The 17,216-nt window shown below is 36.9% G+C and overlaps 1 protein-coding gene across 1 annotated transcript; it reads left to right on the forward strand.

The window, feature by feature from the left end:
* The first annotated feature begins 31 nt into the window (after nt 1-31).
* LOC148186879 (uncharacterized) lies at nt 32-2,845 on the forward strand. The gene is made up of 3 exons (XM_088089044.1): nt 32-2,180; nt 2,277-2,337; nt 2,712-2,845. Exons 1-3 carry the CDS (start codon nt 1,842-1,844, stop codon nt 2,744-2,746), a joined length of 435 nt encoding a protein of 144 aa, XP_087945170.1. The 5' UTR covers nt 32-1,841; the 3' UTR covers nt 2,747-2,845.
* Nucleotides 2,846-17,216: the final 14,371 nt, after the last annotated feature.

The raw sequence follows: 17,216 nt of genomic DNA on the forward strand, positions 1-17,216 counted from the left end.
GCACTTTGCCAACCTTGCTCTCACATAACTTATATGCTGTTTCCAACAAATGTTGTGGTCAAGAATCACACCAAAAATCTGTTTTCATATACTCCTATACTCTATGTATACATTGTCTATCATTACTTGAACTTCAGAGTTTAGTTTACAGTTTCCAAATATCATAGTCTTTGTTTTGCTCAGACTTAATAACAATTTGTACATATTAAACCACTGTTTCACTTTAACCGTTTTGTTAAAATCACCACTAAATGCTGTTTGAAATTCTCCCCAAAACAAAAAAAAGTTAGTATCATCTGCAAATAAAACAAATTTATTAGTTTTGCTACTTAACATATGTAATGTATGTAGAAAATGGACTGTTTTGGATGACACATTTTTAGGCATCCACGTGATGGTGAGACAAGGACAAAAGGTTAGGATCGTCATCTTCGCAACAAAACATCTTTGATGTGACGTCTCGAGTCTTGGCCAATCATCTTCAAGATGTCACTTGATGTTTTACTCAGAGCCTAGCATCGGTATTGGGTACTGGTTTCATTATTTTAACTGGTTCGAATCGTTTGCCTCGGCGGCTACCGAAACAGCCTGACTTACGTCCAAAGCAAGAAGCTGCAAGACTCCCAATTTGAAACAGAAACGCCCGACAACAGTGATAAGAGCCGTGTGAAACTGGAGTAACTAAGGTGAGAACACAGAGTTTATCTAAGCTCCGGCAGTTCATTATGTGGCTTTCTTTACTGCATATTCAACAACTCACAGACTACTTTTTCTCCCTCTACAGGTTAAACTCTCAACCAGCAACACCGCCTGGACCGACATGGAGCACCTCATATTTCACAGTTATGGCAAAACACTGTGGTATTAACAAATATGACTCATATTTATATGTTTAAATAAACGTTTTCTGTATTAGTTGCAAAAAGGAAACGCAATAATAAATGTTTTCTTTGCCTGAAATAAATGTTGTCTGATCCCTTCATTTTCTTCTCAGTGTACACCAGAATGCTACATTTTAAAGCTGATACTTAAAAAATTGTCTTCCCGGGGGAGCATGCCCCATACATACACAAAACATACAATACTTTGACTTTTAATTCAAATTTGTGTAACATACTGTAGGCCTATTTATGACATTTTTATGCAATTTTGGATGACCTACCATACTACATATCTCAGATTTTACTTTGATATTTCTTTACCGATATTCTTTGAATTTTACAGACGCATCTGCTGATACTGGTTTTACCTGTTGTGGGACAACTTGATTTATCAGACAAAAAGATTTATAGATTAGATTTTATAATTAAGGCAGGTAAAGTTGACCTGCCTTAATTATAAATAAAATAAATCAAATTAAGTACAAACTGTAGGCTCTCCCGTTGTTCTCCATCTCTGGGGTCGACTGGCAAAACGAAGCAGAGCTGTTTCCGTATTTAAATAGGGTGTTCTAGCGCACTTACAACGTATATGACACGCCCAGGGGGAGGGGCTAATAGTTTGAAAGGTTACCATGTCGGCCAGGTAAGGGTAGTCGCCCTGGTTGCAGGGGAGGTAACAAGTGAGTGACAAATTGAACTATGTTTTTGAAATTGAGATAGAGAGTAGAGATGGCAAATTCGACACTTTGAAACGTTTTAATACTTTTAAATCATTGCTTTGAAATGTTTTGAAACGTAATTTGGTGGTCAAAGGTCAAGGTCACTGTGACCGTGTGTCTATCGTATTTTTAAAGAACGCAATATCTCAAGACGTCCTTGAGGGAGTTTTTGGTCAGATGCTGAATTGGTGACACTAATCTTGGTGTCAACCTTGAAAAGGTGCTGATTGATTGGAATGAGATGGCCAACCCTCTGTCAGACCAAGAAAACTCAATAAAAGCAGAATCTGACATAACTCTGTCAGAAGGCTTTCACTGGGAATCATTCCCAGACACTCCTTCAGGTGCACAGTGGATCGGACTACCTCTTCTGCCCCAAGACACAATTCATAATGACTCTCACGCAGAAATGCAGTCAAATTCTCAGATGCAGGAGCTGGTGGAGCAGCCTGGTGCAGCACAAGAAGGCTGCAGCAGTCAGACAACTGAAGCTGTCTCTGTGAAGTTGGAGCAATACTTGGAAAATGATGATGGAGATTTGAGAGCCAGCAGTGGTGCAAGCAAGAGGAAACACAACGTGGTGAGTAGTATACTGTTTTGTTAAGTGTAGTGCACCGCTTATGCATCCAGCAGATACATTTTGTAGTTGTATTTTAATCATCATGTGTTCTTTCAGTGTGGTGACATTTCCGACCAGCAGCCATGTGGAAAAAGGATGAAATCGAAGTCAAACCCAGGTAATTCTGATATTCTGAGGGCTATTATTTTAAATTCCAAGTTCAGTAATGTGTTATAGTAAAACACAGTGAAAGATTTCTGTCATTTTCAGGAATTTTCATTTTATAGTAAATGCTGAGTTGAGTGACTATATTTTATAATATGCCGAATCAAAACACACTCTCATGACACTTTTCATTTAGAGCAGATCTAAACCAAACTTTTCAGTTCCCACTGACCCACAACAACAATGTCGCATTGTCTTTAAAACACACATTTAGCAAGATGGGCAACGTTTTGATTCCAGTCTACTTGTGGGGTTAAAAAGGAAAATGTTATCAAGTGAATAATCTCATTGTGTATTTTTTTCTTGTTTTCCTGCCCCACAAACCAGTGCCAAATGGCCCAGCTGTTGGCTGTGTCTCTTAGGGAGGATGAGCTGAGCCATACGTTGCAGGATTTAGACTGGTCTGGTCCAGGCCCGCAATGCCAAAGCTGCTGACGCAGAAGTCCAAAGACTGATGTTATTGATACAGCAGGTTCCACCACTGACAAAGACGCAGCAATCATGTTTACCTTTTCCTCAGGTATGTTTTAATGGATTTTTATTAAATTGTTCTTCCTGTTTTTATAGTTCACTGCTGAGGTCAACAGTCTGAGAGCACAGCAAATTGAAATCCTGCAGGGGATGAAAGGTACAGCAGGTTTACCCTTTGCTTTAAATGGCTTCATGCGCAGCAATTAGATGTTCCTGAGTATCCTCCTGAAAGAGATTTAGAGAAGAAAAGTTAAACTAACGTAACAGAGAAAGCCACCACATCACCTGCAAGGGCCGGACTCTCTCCTCTTCCTTCCTCCAGTGCCTTCCCTACCCAATCATGTCCCACAATCCCAGCATCTTCCATCAGTCTCCTTGCCCTGCCAGCCATGCAAGTAAAACTAGAAAATTTTCAACAGTCCACAGATGGACAATTTCCTAAAACCCTCCCCTGCAACTCTGATACACTTACCCATGAACAAACCTGTGCCCTTGTTTTCCTCCAATTGCTCCCCTCACTGCTGCATCCTTCACCAAGCTTAGCTGCTCCTACAGCTGCTGTTACCTCTCTCACACAACCTCAAACAGAGTACTCAACATCACCATTTTTAAAATCTTCAGACTGTGACACTAGTGAGAGAAGAAGCACAGTCAGCTGATGCTGATTCTGTGAAAGCAGCGGGAGGAATTCTCTGCATAGTAAAAGAAAAAGAGACAGCAGCAGAGAAGCCTGTCTCCACTTTTGACCCCGAAAATTTTGAAAGGTCAAAAAATATCTGAAAACAACATATTATAGCTTTAATAGCTTATAGACGTGTAATAGTATAGAAAGTTGAAAAACAGGACATGAACTTCATAATTTAGCATGTCAAAAAAATAGCTGAAAACGCCATACTATAGTATATTGAAAAATGTCATATTTTGACATGTCATAAAAATGGCTGAAAACCACATATATTATAGCTTGTAGAGACTTGCTTTAATATACAAAGAGAAAATAAAGAGTAAAAACATCATTATTTAGCATGTTGAAAAAACTGTCCAAAAAAGGCAAATTTTGACATGTGATGTGTGAAAAACCTGCATATTATGGCTTGTACGCACCAAAGTATACATGTAGATTCATGTTTTAGTATACAATGTTGAAAAAAAATCCCAAAACAGCCCGAAACCTCATAAAATACAAGTCGAAAAAATGTCAAAAGAAGCAAGGCTGTAGTATGGCGAAAAATAATATATTACATATCCAAAAAACAGCTGAAAACCACTTAGTATAGCATGTAGACTCATGTTATAGTATACAATGTTGAAAAGACATCCAAAAACAGAAGGAAACCCGATGAAATAGCATGTCGAAGAAATGACCAAAGAAGCAAGGCTACAGTATGGCGAAAGTGTAAAAATATGACATGCCCAAAATATATCTGAAAACCACTTAGTATAGCATGTAGAGTCATGTCATATTATAAAATTTGAAAAAACATCAAACAATGGCCAAAAACCCCAGAAAATAGCATGTCAAAATGATCAAAAAGCAAGGCTATGATATGGCGAAAGCATATAAACACAAAAAATAGCCTGTCGAGATATGTCATAAGAAATACAAAGAAAGTTACAAAAAGAGACAAAAAAGCCATATTTGGCATCTGGGGAAAATGACAGATGCAAGGCTATAGTATGGCAAAAATGTCAAAATATGACATGTCCCCAAAAGAGCTGAAAACAACCTTAAACCACATAAAATACCCTTCAAAGACACGCCATAGCAAAAAAAGTTACAAAAAGGGCCAAAAATGCGCAATAATTTGACATGGAGAAAAAATGACCAAAAATCCAAGACAAGGCAAAAATGTCAAAATTTAGCATGTCCCAAAAACTGTTGAAAACAGCTTAGAATAGCCTGCCAAGACACGCCATAGCAGAGAAAGTTGCAAAAAGAGCCAAAAATGGCATGATGTCGAAAATATAACCAAAAATCCAAGACGATAGGAAGGCAAAAACGTAAAAATTTGGCATGTCCCAAAACTGTTGAAAACAGCTAGAAAAAGCTTAGAATAGCCTGCCAAGACACGCCATAGCAAAGAAAGTTTCAAAAAAAGCCAATACCAGCATAATTTGGCATGTCGAAAATATGACCGAAAATCCAAGACTATAGTAAGGCAAAATGTCCAAATTTGGCATGTCCCAAAAACTGTTATAAACTACTTTGAAAAGCTTAGAATAGCCTGCCAAGACACGCCATAGCAAAAAAGTTGCAAAAAAAAGCCCAAAACAGCATAATTTGGCATGTCGAAATTATGACAGAAAATCCAAGTATAGTAAGGCAAAAACGTAAAAATTTGGCATGTCCCAAAACTGTTGAAAACAGCTAGAAAAAGCTTAGAATAGACTGCCAAGACACGCCATAGCAAAGAAAGTTGCAAAAAAAGCCAAAACCAGCATAATTTGGCATGTTAAAAAATAACCGAAAATCCAAGACTATAGTCAGGCAAAAACGTCAAAATTTGGCATGGCCCAAAAAGTGTTAAAAACAGCTTTAAACAGCTTAGAATAGCCTGCCAAAACACGCCATAGCAAAGAAAGTTGCAAAGAAAGCCAAAAACAGCATTATTCGACATGTCGAAAATATGACCAAAAATCCAAGACTATAGTAAGGCAAAACGTCAAAATTTGGCATGTCCCAAAAACTGTTGAAAACAGCTTAGAATAGCTTAGAATAGCCTGCCAAGACACGCCATAGCAAAGAAAGTTGCAAAAAAAAGCCAAAAACAGTATAATTTGACATGTTGAAAACATGACCGAAAATCCAAGGCTATAGTAAGGCAAAAATGTCAAAATTTGGCATGTCCCAAAAAGTGTTGAAAACAGCTTTAAATAGCTTAGAATAGCCTGCCAAGACACACCATAGCAAAGAAAGTTGCAAAAACAGCCCAAAACAGCATAATTTGGCATGTCGAAAACATGACCGAAAATCCAAGGCTATAGCAAGGCAAAACGTCAAGATTTGGCATGTCCAAAAAACGGTTAAAAACAGCTTTAAACAGTTTAGAATAGCCTTCCAAGACACGTCATAGCAAAGAAAGTTGCAAAAAGAGCCCAAAACAGCATAACTTGGCATGTCGAAAATATGACCGAAAATCCAAGGCTATAGTAAGGCAAAACGTCAAAATTTGGCATGTCCCAAAAACAGTTGAAAACAGCTTTAAACATCTTAGAATACCCTGCCAAGACACGCCATAGCAAAGAAAGTTGCAAAAAAAGCCAAAAACAGCATAATTTGGCTCGACGAAAATTTGACCAAAAATCCAAGGCTATAGTAAGGCAAAAATGTCAAAATTTGGCATGTCCCAAAAAGTGTTGAAAACAGCTTTAAATAGCTTAGAATAGCCTGCCAAAACACGCCATAGCAAAGAAAGTTGCAAAGAAAGCCAAAAACAGCATTATTCGACATGTCGAAAATATGACCAAAAATCCAAGACTATAGTAAGGCAAAAATGTCAAAATATGGCATATCCCAAAAAGTGTTGAAAACAGCTTTAAACAGCTTAGAATAGCCTGCCAAGACACGCCATAGCAAAGAAAGTTGCAAAAAGAACCCAAAACAGCATAATTTTGCATGTCGAAAACATGATAAAAAATCCAAGACTATAGTAAGGCAAAAATGTCAAAATATGGCATATCCCAAAAAGTGTTGAAAACAGCTAGAAACAGCTTAGAATAGCCTGCCAAGACACGCCATAGCAAAGAAAGTTGCAAAAACAGCCCAAAACAGCATAATTTGGCATGTCGAAAATATGACCAAAAATCCAAGACTATAGTAAGGCAAAACGTCAAAATTTGGCATGTCCCAAAAACGGTTAAAAACAGCTTTAAACAGTTTAGAATAGCCTTCCAAGACACGCCATAGCAAAGAAAGTTGCAAAAAGAGCCCAAAACAGCATAACTTGGCATGTCGAAAATATGATAAAAAATCCAAGACTATAGTAAGGCAAAAATGTCAAAATTTGGCATGTCCCAAAAACTGTTAAAAACAGCTTTAAACAGCTTAGAATAGCCTGCCAAGACACGCCATAGCAAAGAAAGTTGCAAAAAAAGCCAAAAACAGCATTATTCGACATGTCGAAAATATGACCAAAAATCCAAGACTATAGTAAGGCAAAAACGTCAAAATTTGGCATAACCCAAAAACTGTTGAAAACAGCTCTAAACAGCTTAGAATAGCCTGCCAAGACACGCCATAGCAAAGAAAGTTGCAAAAAGAACCCAAAACAGCATAATTTGGCATGTCGAAAATATGGCAAAAAATCCAACACTATAGTAAGGCAAAAATGTCAAAATATGGCATATCCCAAAAAGTGTTGAAAACAGCTTTAAACAGCTTAGAATAGCCTGCCAAGACACGCCATAGCAAAGAAAGTTGCAAAAAAAGCCCAAAACAGCATAATTTTGCATGTCGAAAATGTAACCAAAAATCCAAGGCTATAGTAAGGCAAAAATGTCAAAATTTGGCATGTCCCAAAAAGTGTTGAAAACAGCTTTAAATAGCTTAGAATAGCCTGCCAAGACACGCCATAGCAAAGAAAGTTGCAAACAGAGCCCAAAACAGCATAATTTGGCATGTCGAAAACATGACAGAAAATCCAAGACTATAGTAAGGCAAAAATGTCAAAATTTGGCATGTCCCAAAAACTGTTGAAAACAGCTTTAAATAGCTTAGAATAGCCTGCCAAGACACGCCATAGCAAAGAAAGTTGCAAAAAGAGCCCAAAACAGCATAATTTGGCATGTCGAAAACATGACAGAAAATCCAAGACTATAGTAAGGCAAAAATGTCAAAATTTGGCATGTCCCAAAAACTGTTGAAAACATCTTTAAATAGCTTAGAATAGCCTGCCAAGACACACCATAGCAAAGAAAGTTGCAAAAAGAGCCCAAAACAGCATAATTTGGCATGTCGAAAATATGACCAAAAATCCAAGACTATAGTAAGGCAAAAATGTCAAAATATGGCATATCCCAAAAAGTGTTGAAAACAGCTTTAAATAGCTTAGAATACCCTGCGAAGACACACCATAGCAAAGAAAGTTGCAAAAAAAGCGAAAAACAGCATAATTTTGTATGTCGAAAATATGAACGAAAATCCAAGACTATAGTAAGGCAAAAATGTCAAAATTTGGCATCTTCCAGAATGTGTTGAAAACAGCTTTAAATAGCTTAGAATACCCTGCGAAGACACACCATAGCAAAGAAAGTTGCAAAAAAAGCGAAAAACAGCATAATTTGGCATGTCGAAAATATGGCAAAAAATCCAACACTATAGTAAGGCAAAAATGTCAAAATATGGCATATCCCAAAAAGTGTTGAAAACAGCTTTAAATAGCTTAGAATACCCTGCGAAGACACACCATAGCAAAGAAAGTTGCAAAAAAAGCGAAAAACAGCATAATTTTGCATGTCGAAAATATGAACGAAAATCCAAGGCTATAGTAAGGCAAAAATGTCAAAATTTGGCATCTTCCAGAATGTGTTGAAAACAGCTTTAAATAGCATAGAATAGCCTGCCAAGACACGCCATAGCAAAGAAAGTTGCAAAAAGAGCCCAAAACAGCATAATTTGGCATGTCGAAAACATGACCGAAAATCCAAGACTATAGTAAGGCAAAACGTCAAAATTTGGCATGTCCCAAAAAGTGTTGAAAACAGCTTTAAACAGCTTAGAATAGCCTGCCAAGACACGCCATAGCAAAGAAAGTTGCAAAAAAAGCCCAAAACAGCATAATTTGGCATGTCGAAAATATGACCGAAAATCCAAGGCTATAGTAAGGCAAAAATGTCAAAATTTGGCATCTTCCCAAATGTATTGAAAACAGCTTTAAATAGCATAGAATAGCCTGCCAAGACACGCCATAGCAAAGAAAGTTGCAAAAAGAGCCCAAAACAGCATAATTTGGCATGTCGAAAACATGACCGAAAATCCAAGACTATAGTAAGACAAAAACGTCAAAATTTGGCATATCACAAAAGTGTTGAAAACAGCTAGAAACAGCTTAGAATAGCCTGCCAAGACACGCCATAGCAAAGAAAGTTGCAAAAAGAGCCCAAAACAGCATAATTTGGCATGTCGAAAACATGACAGAAAATCCAAGACTATAGTAAGGCAAAAATGTCAAAATTTGGCATGTCCCAAAAACTGTTGAAAACAGCTTTAAATAGCTTAGAATAGCCTGCCAAGACACGCCATAGCAAAGAAAGTTGCAAAAAGAGCCCAAAACAGCATAATTTGGCATGTCGAAAACATGACAGAAAATCCAAGACTATAGTAAGGCAAAAATGTCAAAATTTGGCATGTCCCAAAAACTGTTGAAAACAGCTTTAAATAGCTTAGAATAGCCTGCCAAGACACGCCATAGCAAAGAAAGTTGCAAAAAGAGCCCAAAACAGCATAATTTGGCATGTCGAAAATATGACCAAAAATCCAAGACTATAGTAAGGCAAAAATGTCAAAATATGGCATATCCCAAAAAGTGTTGAAAACAGCTTTAAATAGCTTAGAATACCCTGCGAAGACACACCATAGCAAAGAAAGTTGCAAAAAAAGCGAAAAACAGCATAATTTTGTATGTCGAAAATATGAACGAAAATCCAAGACTATAGTAAGGCAAAAATGTCAAAATTTGGCATCTTCCAGAATGTGTTGAAAACAGCTTTAAATAGCTTAGAATACCCTGCGAAGACACACCATAGCAAAGAAAGTTGCAAAAAAAGCGAAAAACAGCATAATTTGGCATGTCGAAAATATGGCAAAAAATCCAACACTATAGTAAGGCAAAAATGTCAAAATATGGCATATCCCAAAAAGTGTTGAAAACAGCTTTAAATAGCTTAGAATACCCTGCGAAGACACACCATAGCAAAGAAAGTTGCAAAAAAAGCGAAAAACAGCATAATTTTGTATGTCGAAAATATGACCGAAAATCCAAGGCTATAGTAAGGCAAAAATGTCAAAATTTGGCATCTTCCAAAATGTGTTGAAAACAGCTTTAAATAGCATAGAATAGCCTGCCAAGACACGCCATAGCAAAGAAAGTTGCAAAAAGAGCCCAAAACAGCATAATTTGGCATGTCGAAAACATGACCGAAAATCCAAGACTATAGTAAGGCAAAACGTCAAAATTTGGCATGTCCCAAAAAGTGTTGAAAACAGCTTTAAACAGCTTAGAATAGCCTGCCAAGACACGCCATAGCAAAGAAAGTTGCAAAAAAAGCCCAAAACAGCATAATTTGGCATGTCGAAAATATGACTGAAAATCCAAGGCTATAGTAAGGCAAAAATGTCAAAATTTGGCATCTTCCAAAATGTGTTGAAAACAGCTTTAAATAGCATAGAATAGCCTGCCAAGACACGCCATAGCAAAGAAAGTTGCAAAAAGAGCCCAAAACAGCATAATTTGGCATGTCGAAAACATGACCGAAAATCCAAGACTATAGTAAGGCAAAAACGTCAAAATTTGGCATGTCCCAAAAAGTGTTGAAAACAGCTAGAAACAGCTTAGAATAGCCTGCCAAGACACGCCATAGCAAAGAAAGTTGCAAAAAGAGCCCAAAACAGCATAATTTGGCATGTCGAAAACATGACAGAAAATCCAAGACTATAGTAAGGCAAAAATGTCAAAATTTGGCATGTCCCAAAAACTGTTGAAAACAGCTTTAAATAGCTTAGAATAGCCTGCCAAGACACGCCATAGCAAAGAAAGTTGCAAAAAGAGCCCAAAACAGCATAATTTGGCATATCGAAAATATGACCGAAAATCCAAGACTATAGTAAGGCAAAATGTCAAAATTTGACATGTCGCAAAAACTGTTAAAAACAGTTTAGAATAGCTTAAAATAGCCTGCCAAGACACGCCATAGCAAAGAAAGTTGCAAAAAGAGCCAAAAACAGCATAATTTGGCATGTCGAAAATATGACCAAAAATCCAAGACTATAGTAAGGCAAAAATGTCAAAATATGGCATATCCCAAAAAGTGTTGAAAACAGCTTTAAATAGCTTAGAATACCCTGCGAAGACACACCATAGCAAAGAAAGTTGCAAAAAAAGCGAAAAACAGCATAATTTTGTATGTCGAAAATATGAACGAAAATCCAAGACTATAGTAAGGCAAAAATGTCAAAATTTGGCATCTTCCAGAATGTGTTGAAAACAGCTTTAAATAGCTTAGAATACCCTGCGAAGACACACCATAGCAAAGAAAGTTGCAAAAAAAGCGAAAAACAGCATAATTTGGCATGTCGAAAATATGGCAAAAAATCCAACACTATAGTAAGGCAAAAATGTCAAAATATGGCATATCCCAAAAAGTGTTGAAAACAGCTTTAAATAGCTTAGAATACCCTCATGAAGACACGCCATAGCAAAGAAAGTTGCAAAAAAAGCGAAAAACAGCATAATTTTGTATGTCGAAAATATGACCGAAAATCCAAGGCTATAGTAAGGCAAAAATGTCAAAATTTGGCATCTTCCAAAATGTGTTGAAAACAGCTTTAAATAGCTTAGAATACCCTGCGAAGACACACCATAGCAAAGAAAGTTGCAAAAAAAGCGAAAAACAGCATAATTTGGCATGTCGAAATATGGCAAAAAATCCAACACTATAGTAAGGCAAAATGTCAAAATATGGCATATCCCAAAAAGTGTTGAAAACAGCTTTAAATAGCTTAGAATACCCTGCGAAGACACACCATAGCAAAGAAAGTTGCAAAAAAAGCGAAAAACAGCATAATTTTGCATGTCGAAAACATGACCGAAAATCCAAGACTATAGTAAGGCAAAACGTCAAAATTTGGCATGTCCCAAAAAGTGTTGAAAACAGCTTTAAACAGCTTAGAATAGCCTGCCAAGACACGCCATAGCAAAGAAAGTTGCAAAAAGAGCCCAAAACAGCATAATTTGGCATGTCGAAAACATGACCGAAAATCCAAGACTATAGTAAGGCAAAAATGTCAAAATTTGGCATGTCCCAAAAAGTGTTGAAAACAGCTTTAAACAGCTTAGAATAGCCTGCCAAGACACGCCATAGCAAAGAAAGTTGCAAAAAGAGCCCAAAACAGCATAATTTGGCATGTCGAAAATATGACCAAAAATCCAAGACTATAGTAAGGCAAAAATGTCAAAATTTGGCATGTCCCAAAAAGTGTTGAAAACAGCTTTAAACAGCTTAGAATAGCCTGCCAAGACACGCCATAGCAAAGAAAGTTGCAAAAAGAGCCCAAAACAGCATAATTTGGCATGTCGAAAACATGACAGAAAATCCAAGACTATAGTAAGGCAAAAATGTCAAGATTTGGCATGTCCCAAAAACTGTTGAAAACATCTTTAAATAGCTTAGAATAGCCTGCCAAGACACACCATAGCAAAGAAAGTTGCAAAAAAAGCGAAAAACAGCATAATTTGGCATGTCGAAAATATGGCAAAAAATCCAACACTATAGTAAGGCAAAAATGTCAAAATATGGCATATCCCAAAAAGTGTTGAAAACAGCTTTAAATAGCTTAGAATACCCTGCGAAGACACACCATAGCAAAGAAAGTTGCAAAAAAAGCGAAAAACAGCATAATTTTGCATGTCGAAAATATGAACGAAAATCCAAGGCTGTAGTAAGGCAAAAATGTCAAAATTTGGCATCTTCCAGAATGTGTTGAAAACAGCTTTAAATAGCATAGAATAGCCTGCCAAGACACGCCATAGCAAAGAAAGTTGCAAAAAGAGCCCAAAACAGCATAATTTGGCATGTCGAAAACATGACCGAAAATCCAAGACTATAGTAAGGCAAAACGTCAAAATTTGGCATGTCCCAAAAAGTGTTGAAAACAGCTTTAAACAGCTTAGAATAGCCTGCCAAGACACACCATAGCAAAGAAAGTTGCAAAAAAAGCCCAAAACAGCATAATTTGGCATGTCGAAAATATGACTGAAAATCCAAGGCTATAGTAAGGCAAAAATGTCAAAATTTGGCATCTTCCGAAATGTGTTGAAAACAGCTTTAAATAGCATAGAATAGCCTGCCAAGACACGCCATAGCAAAGAAAGTTGCAAAAAGAGCCCAAAACAGCATAATTTGGCATGTCGAAAACATGACCGAAAATCCAAGACTATAGTAAGGCAAAAACGTCAAAATTTGGCATGTCCCAAAAAGTGTTGAAAACAGCTAGAAACAGCTTAGAATAGCCTGCCAAGACACGCCATAGCAAAGAAAGTTGCAAAAAGAGCCCAAAACAGCATAATTTGGCATGTCGAAAATATGACCAAAAATCCAAGACTATAGTAAGGCAAAAATGTCAAAATTTGGCATATCCCAAAAAGTGTTGAAAACAGCTTTAAACAGCTTAGAATAGCCTGCCAAGACACGCCATAGCAAAGAAAGTTGCAAAAAGAGCCCAAAACAGCATAATTTGGCATGTCGAAAACATGACAGAAAATCCAAGACTATAGTAAGGCAAAAATGTCAAAATATGGCATGTCCCAAAAACTGTTGAAAACAGCTAGAAACAGCTTAGAATAGCCTGCCAAGACACGCCATAGCAAAGAAAGTTGCAAAAAGAGCCCAAAACAGCATAATTTGGCATGTCGAAAACATGACCGAAAATCCAAGACTATAGTAAGGCAAAAATGTCAAAATTTGACATGTCGCAAAAAGTGTTGAAAACAGCTTAGAATAGCATAGAATACCCTGCCAAGACACACCACAGCAAAGAAAGCTGCAAAAAAAGCCCAAAAGAGCATAATTTGGCATGTCGAAAATATGACAAAAAATCCAAGACTATAGTAAGGCAAAAATGTCAAAATATGGCATCTTCCAAAAAGTGTTGAAAACAGCTTTAAATAGCTTAGAATAGCCTGCCAAGACACGCCATAGCAAAGAAAGTTGCAAAAAAAGCCAAAAACAGCATAATTTGGCATGTCGAAAATATGACCGAAAATCCAAGACTATAGTAAGGCAAATTTTTCAAAAATTGGCATGTCCCAAAAACTGTTGAAAACAGCTTTAAATAGCTCAGAATAGCCTTCCAAGACACGCCATAGCAAAGAAAGTTGCAAAAAAAGCCAAAACCAGCATAATTTGGCATGTCGAAAATATAACCAAAAATCCAAGACTATAGTAAGGCAAAAATGTCAAAATTTGGCATGTCCCAAAAACAGCTGAAAACTAGGTAGTATAGTATATAGAGTCATGTTAAAGTATACAATGTTAAAAAAAACATCTAAAAACATCCCAAAACCCCATTAAATAGTATGTTGAAAATGACCAAAGAAGCATCGCTGTACTGTTATGACTCCTGGGGTCATCTTAGTTTACTATATGCTTGTGTTCTCTTTAATTCCCTTTGTGTGTGTATGTGTGTGTGTGTGTGTGTGTGTGTGTGTGTGTCTGTCTGTCTGTCTGTGTGTCTGTGTGTCTGTGTGTGTCAGTGTCCGCCATTGTCCTTACATGGCATTTTACCTGACTGATGGTGTCATACAGGTGGATTTCCATAATTGGGTGCTCCAGAGGGCCTGGCTGCTGCAGGATTGGCTTCTCGGGGATAAGCAGGACTATTAAGAAAGAGGAAACCTGCAGCTCTTTCCTTCCTGCCTCCACCACTCCCAGCCGAACCAGCTAGGATATGTGTGTTTTTGCTATTTCTGATTTGGTGTTCAATCAGTGTCTTTTGGCCTTGCTTTGTGTTTACTGAGTATTTATTGTATCTAACAAATACTCTTTTCAGTTTGTTATTAGTCACTGTACATAACTGAGCAATTATAGTTTTGTTGAGCAGTATACAGAGTGAGTAACGTTTTTTCTTTCATTGAATGTTTTCCCCTGTTTTCATTTTCAATATTTTGGGTAGGAGACCTGTTTTTTGTTTGACTTTTCTTTTTAGATAAGTTAAGGGACTGAGTTATGTTTTTATGTTGTCTTTTATTGGAGCTCACGTCCAAGTAAATAAACTGCCTGTTTTGCTTTATAAACTTTGTAGGCTGGTTGTTCTTGGGAGTGGGAGAGTGGGACAGAACCTTGATGTTGGGTCTATGTTCCCCTAGCCCGGGGACATAACAAAAATATGGCAAAAAGTGTCAAAATATGACATGTCAAAAAAACAGCTAAAAATCACTGACGATAGCATGTAGAATCATGTTATAGTATACAATGTCGAAAAAACATACAAAAACGGCCCAAAACCCCTTAAAATTTCATGTTGAAAAAATGACCAAAAGACAGGCTATTGTAAGGCAAAAATGTCAAAATTGGGAATCTTCCAAGAACTGTTGAAAACAGCTTTAAACAGCTTAGGATAGTCCGCCAAGACACGCCATAACAAAGAAAGTTGCAAGAAAAACCAAAAACGGCATAATTTGGCATGTCGAAAATATGACAGAAAATCCAAGACTATAGTAAGGCAAAAACGTCAAAATTTGGCATCTTCCAAAAAGTGTTGAAAACAGCTTTAAATAGCTTAGAATACTCTGCCAAGACACGCCATAGCAAAGAAAGTTGCAAAAAGGGCCCAAAACAGCATAATTTGGCATGTCGAAAATATGACCAAAAATCCAAGACTATAGTAAGGCAAAAATGTCAAAATTGGGAATCTTCCAAGAACTGTTGAAAACAGCTTTAAACAGCTTAGGATAGTCCGCCAAGACACGCCATAACAAAGAAAGTTGAAAGAAAAACCAAAAACGGCATAATTTGGCATGTCGAAAATATGACAGAAAATCCAAGACTATAGTAAGGCAAAAACGTCAAAATTTGGCATATCCCAAAAACTGTTGAAAACAGCTTTAAATAGCTTAGAATACTCTGCCAAGACACGCCATAGCAAAGAAAGTTGCAAAAAGGGCCCAAAACAGCATAATTTGGCATGTCGAAAATATGACCAAAAATCCAAGACTATAGTAAGGCAAAAATGTCAAAATTGGGAATCTTCCAAGAACTGTTGAAAACAGCTTTAAACAGCTTAGGATAGTCCGCCAAGACACGCCATAACAAAGAAAGTTGCAAGAAAAACCAAAAACGGCATAATTTGGCATGTCGAAAATATGACCAAAAATCCAAGACTATAGTAAGGCAAAAACGTCAAAATTTGGCATCTTCCAAAAAGTGTTGAAAACAGCTTTAAATAGCTTAGAATACTCTGCCAAGACAAGCCATAGCAAAGAGAGTTGCAAAAAGGGCCCAAAACAGCATAATTTGGCATGTCGAAAATATGACCAAAAATCCAAGACTATAGTAAGGCAAAAATGTCAAAATTTGGCATGTCCCAAAAACGGTTAAAAACAGCTTTAAACAGCTTAGAATAGCCTTCCAAGACACGCCATAGCAAAGAAAGTTGCAAAAAGAGCCCAAAACAGCATTATTCGACATGTCGAAAATATGACCAAAAATCCAAGACTATAGTAAGGCAAAAATGTCAAAATTTGGCATGTCCCAAAAACTGTTGAAAACAGGTCTAAACAGCTTAGAATAGCCTGCCAAGACACGCCATAGAAAAGAAAGTTGCAAAAAGAGCCCAAAACAGCATAATTTGGCATGTCGAAAATATGACCAAAAATCCAAGACTATAGTAAGGCAAAAATGTCAAAAATAGGCATGTCCCAAAAACTATTAAAAACAGCTTTAAACAGCTTAGAATAGCCTTCCAAGACACGCCATAGCAAAGAAAGTTGCAAAAAAAAGCGAAAAACAGCATAATTTTGCATGTCGAAAATGTAACCAAAAATCCAAGACTATAGTAAGGCAAAATGTCAAAATTTGGCATGTCCCAAAAAGTGTTGAAAACAGCTTTAAATAGCTTAGAATAGCCTGCCAAGACACGCCATAGCAAAGAACATTGCAAAAAGAACCCAAAACAGCATAATTTGGCATGTCGAAAATATGACAAAAAATCCAAGACTATAGTAAGGCAAAAATGTCAAAATATGGCATATCCCAAAAAGTGTTGAAAACAGCTTTAAATAGCATAGAATAGCCTGCGAAGACACGCCATAGCAAAGAAAGTTGCAAAAAAAAGCAAAAAACAGCATAATTTTGTATGTCGAAAATACGACCAAAAATCCAAGGCTATAGTAAGGCAAAAATGTCAAAATTTGGCATGTCCCAAAAACTGCTGAAAAAAGCTTTAAATAGCATAGAATAGCCTGCCAAGACACGCCATAGCAAAGAAAGTTGCAAAAAGAGCCCAAAACAGCACAATTTGGCATGTCGAAAATATGACCAAAAATCCAAGACTATAGTAAGGCAAAACGTCAAAATTTGGCATGTCCCAAAAACAGTTGAAAACAGCTTTAAACATCTTAGAATACCCTGCCAAGACACGCCATAGCA

The sequence above is a fragment of the Plectropomus leopardus genome, chromosome 16 (genome assembly GCF_026936395.1).
Source record: "Plectropomus leopardus strain MGB_pleo_1.0 chromosome 16, ASM2693639v1, whole genome shotgun sequence".
Lineage (NCBI taxonomy): Eukaryota > Metazoa > Chordata > Actinopteri > Perciformes > Serranidae > Plectropomus > Plectropomus leopardus.

Excerpts from the sequence above, each read along its gene's own strand:
- LOC148186879 (XM_088089044.1), top strand. The coding sequence starts at position 1,842 with ATGGCCAACCCTCTGTCAGACCAAGAAAACTCAATAAAAGCAGAATCT. Across the intron at positions 2,181-2,276 it reads GCAAGAGGAAACACAACGTG|TGTGGTGACATTTCCGACCA; the intron begins GTGAGTAGTATA and ends GTGTTCTTTCAG. Across the intron at positions 2,338-2,711 it reads GAAATCGAAGTCAAACCCAG|TGCCAAATGGCCCAGCTGTT; the intron begins GTAATTCTGATA and ends CCCACAAACCAG.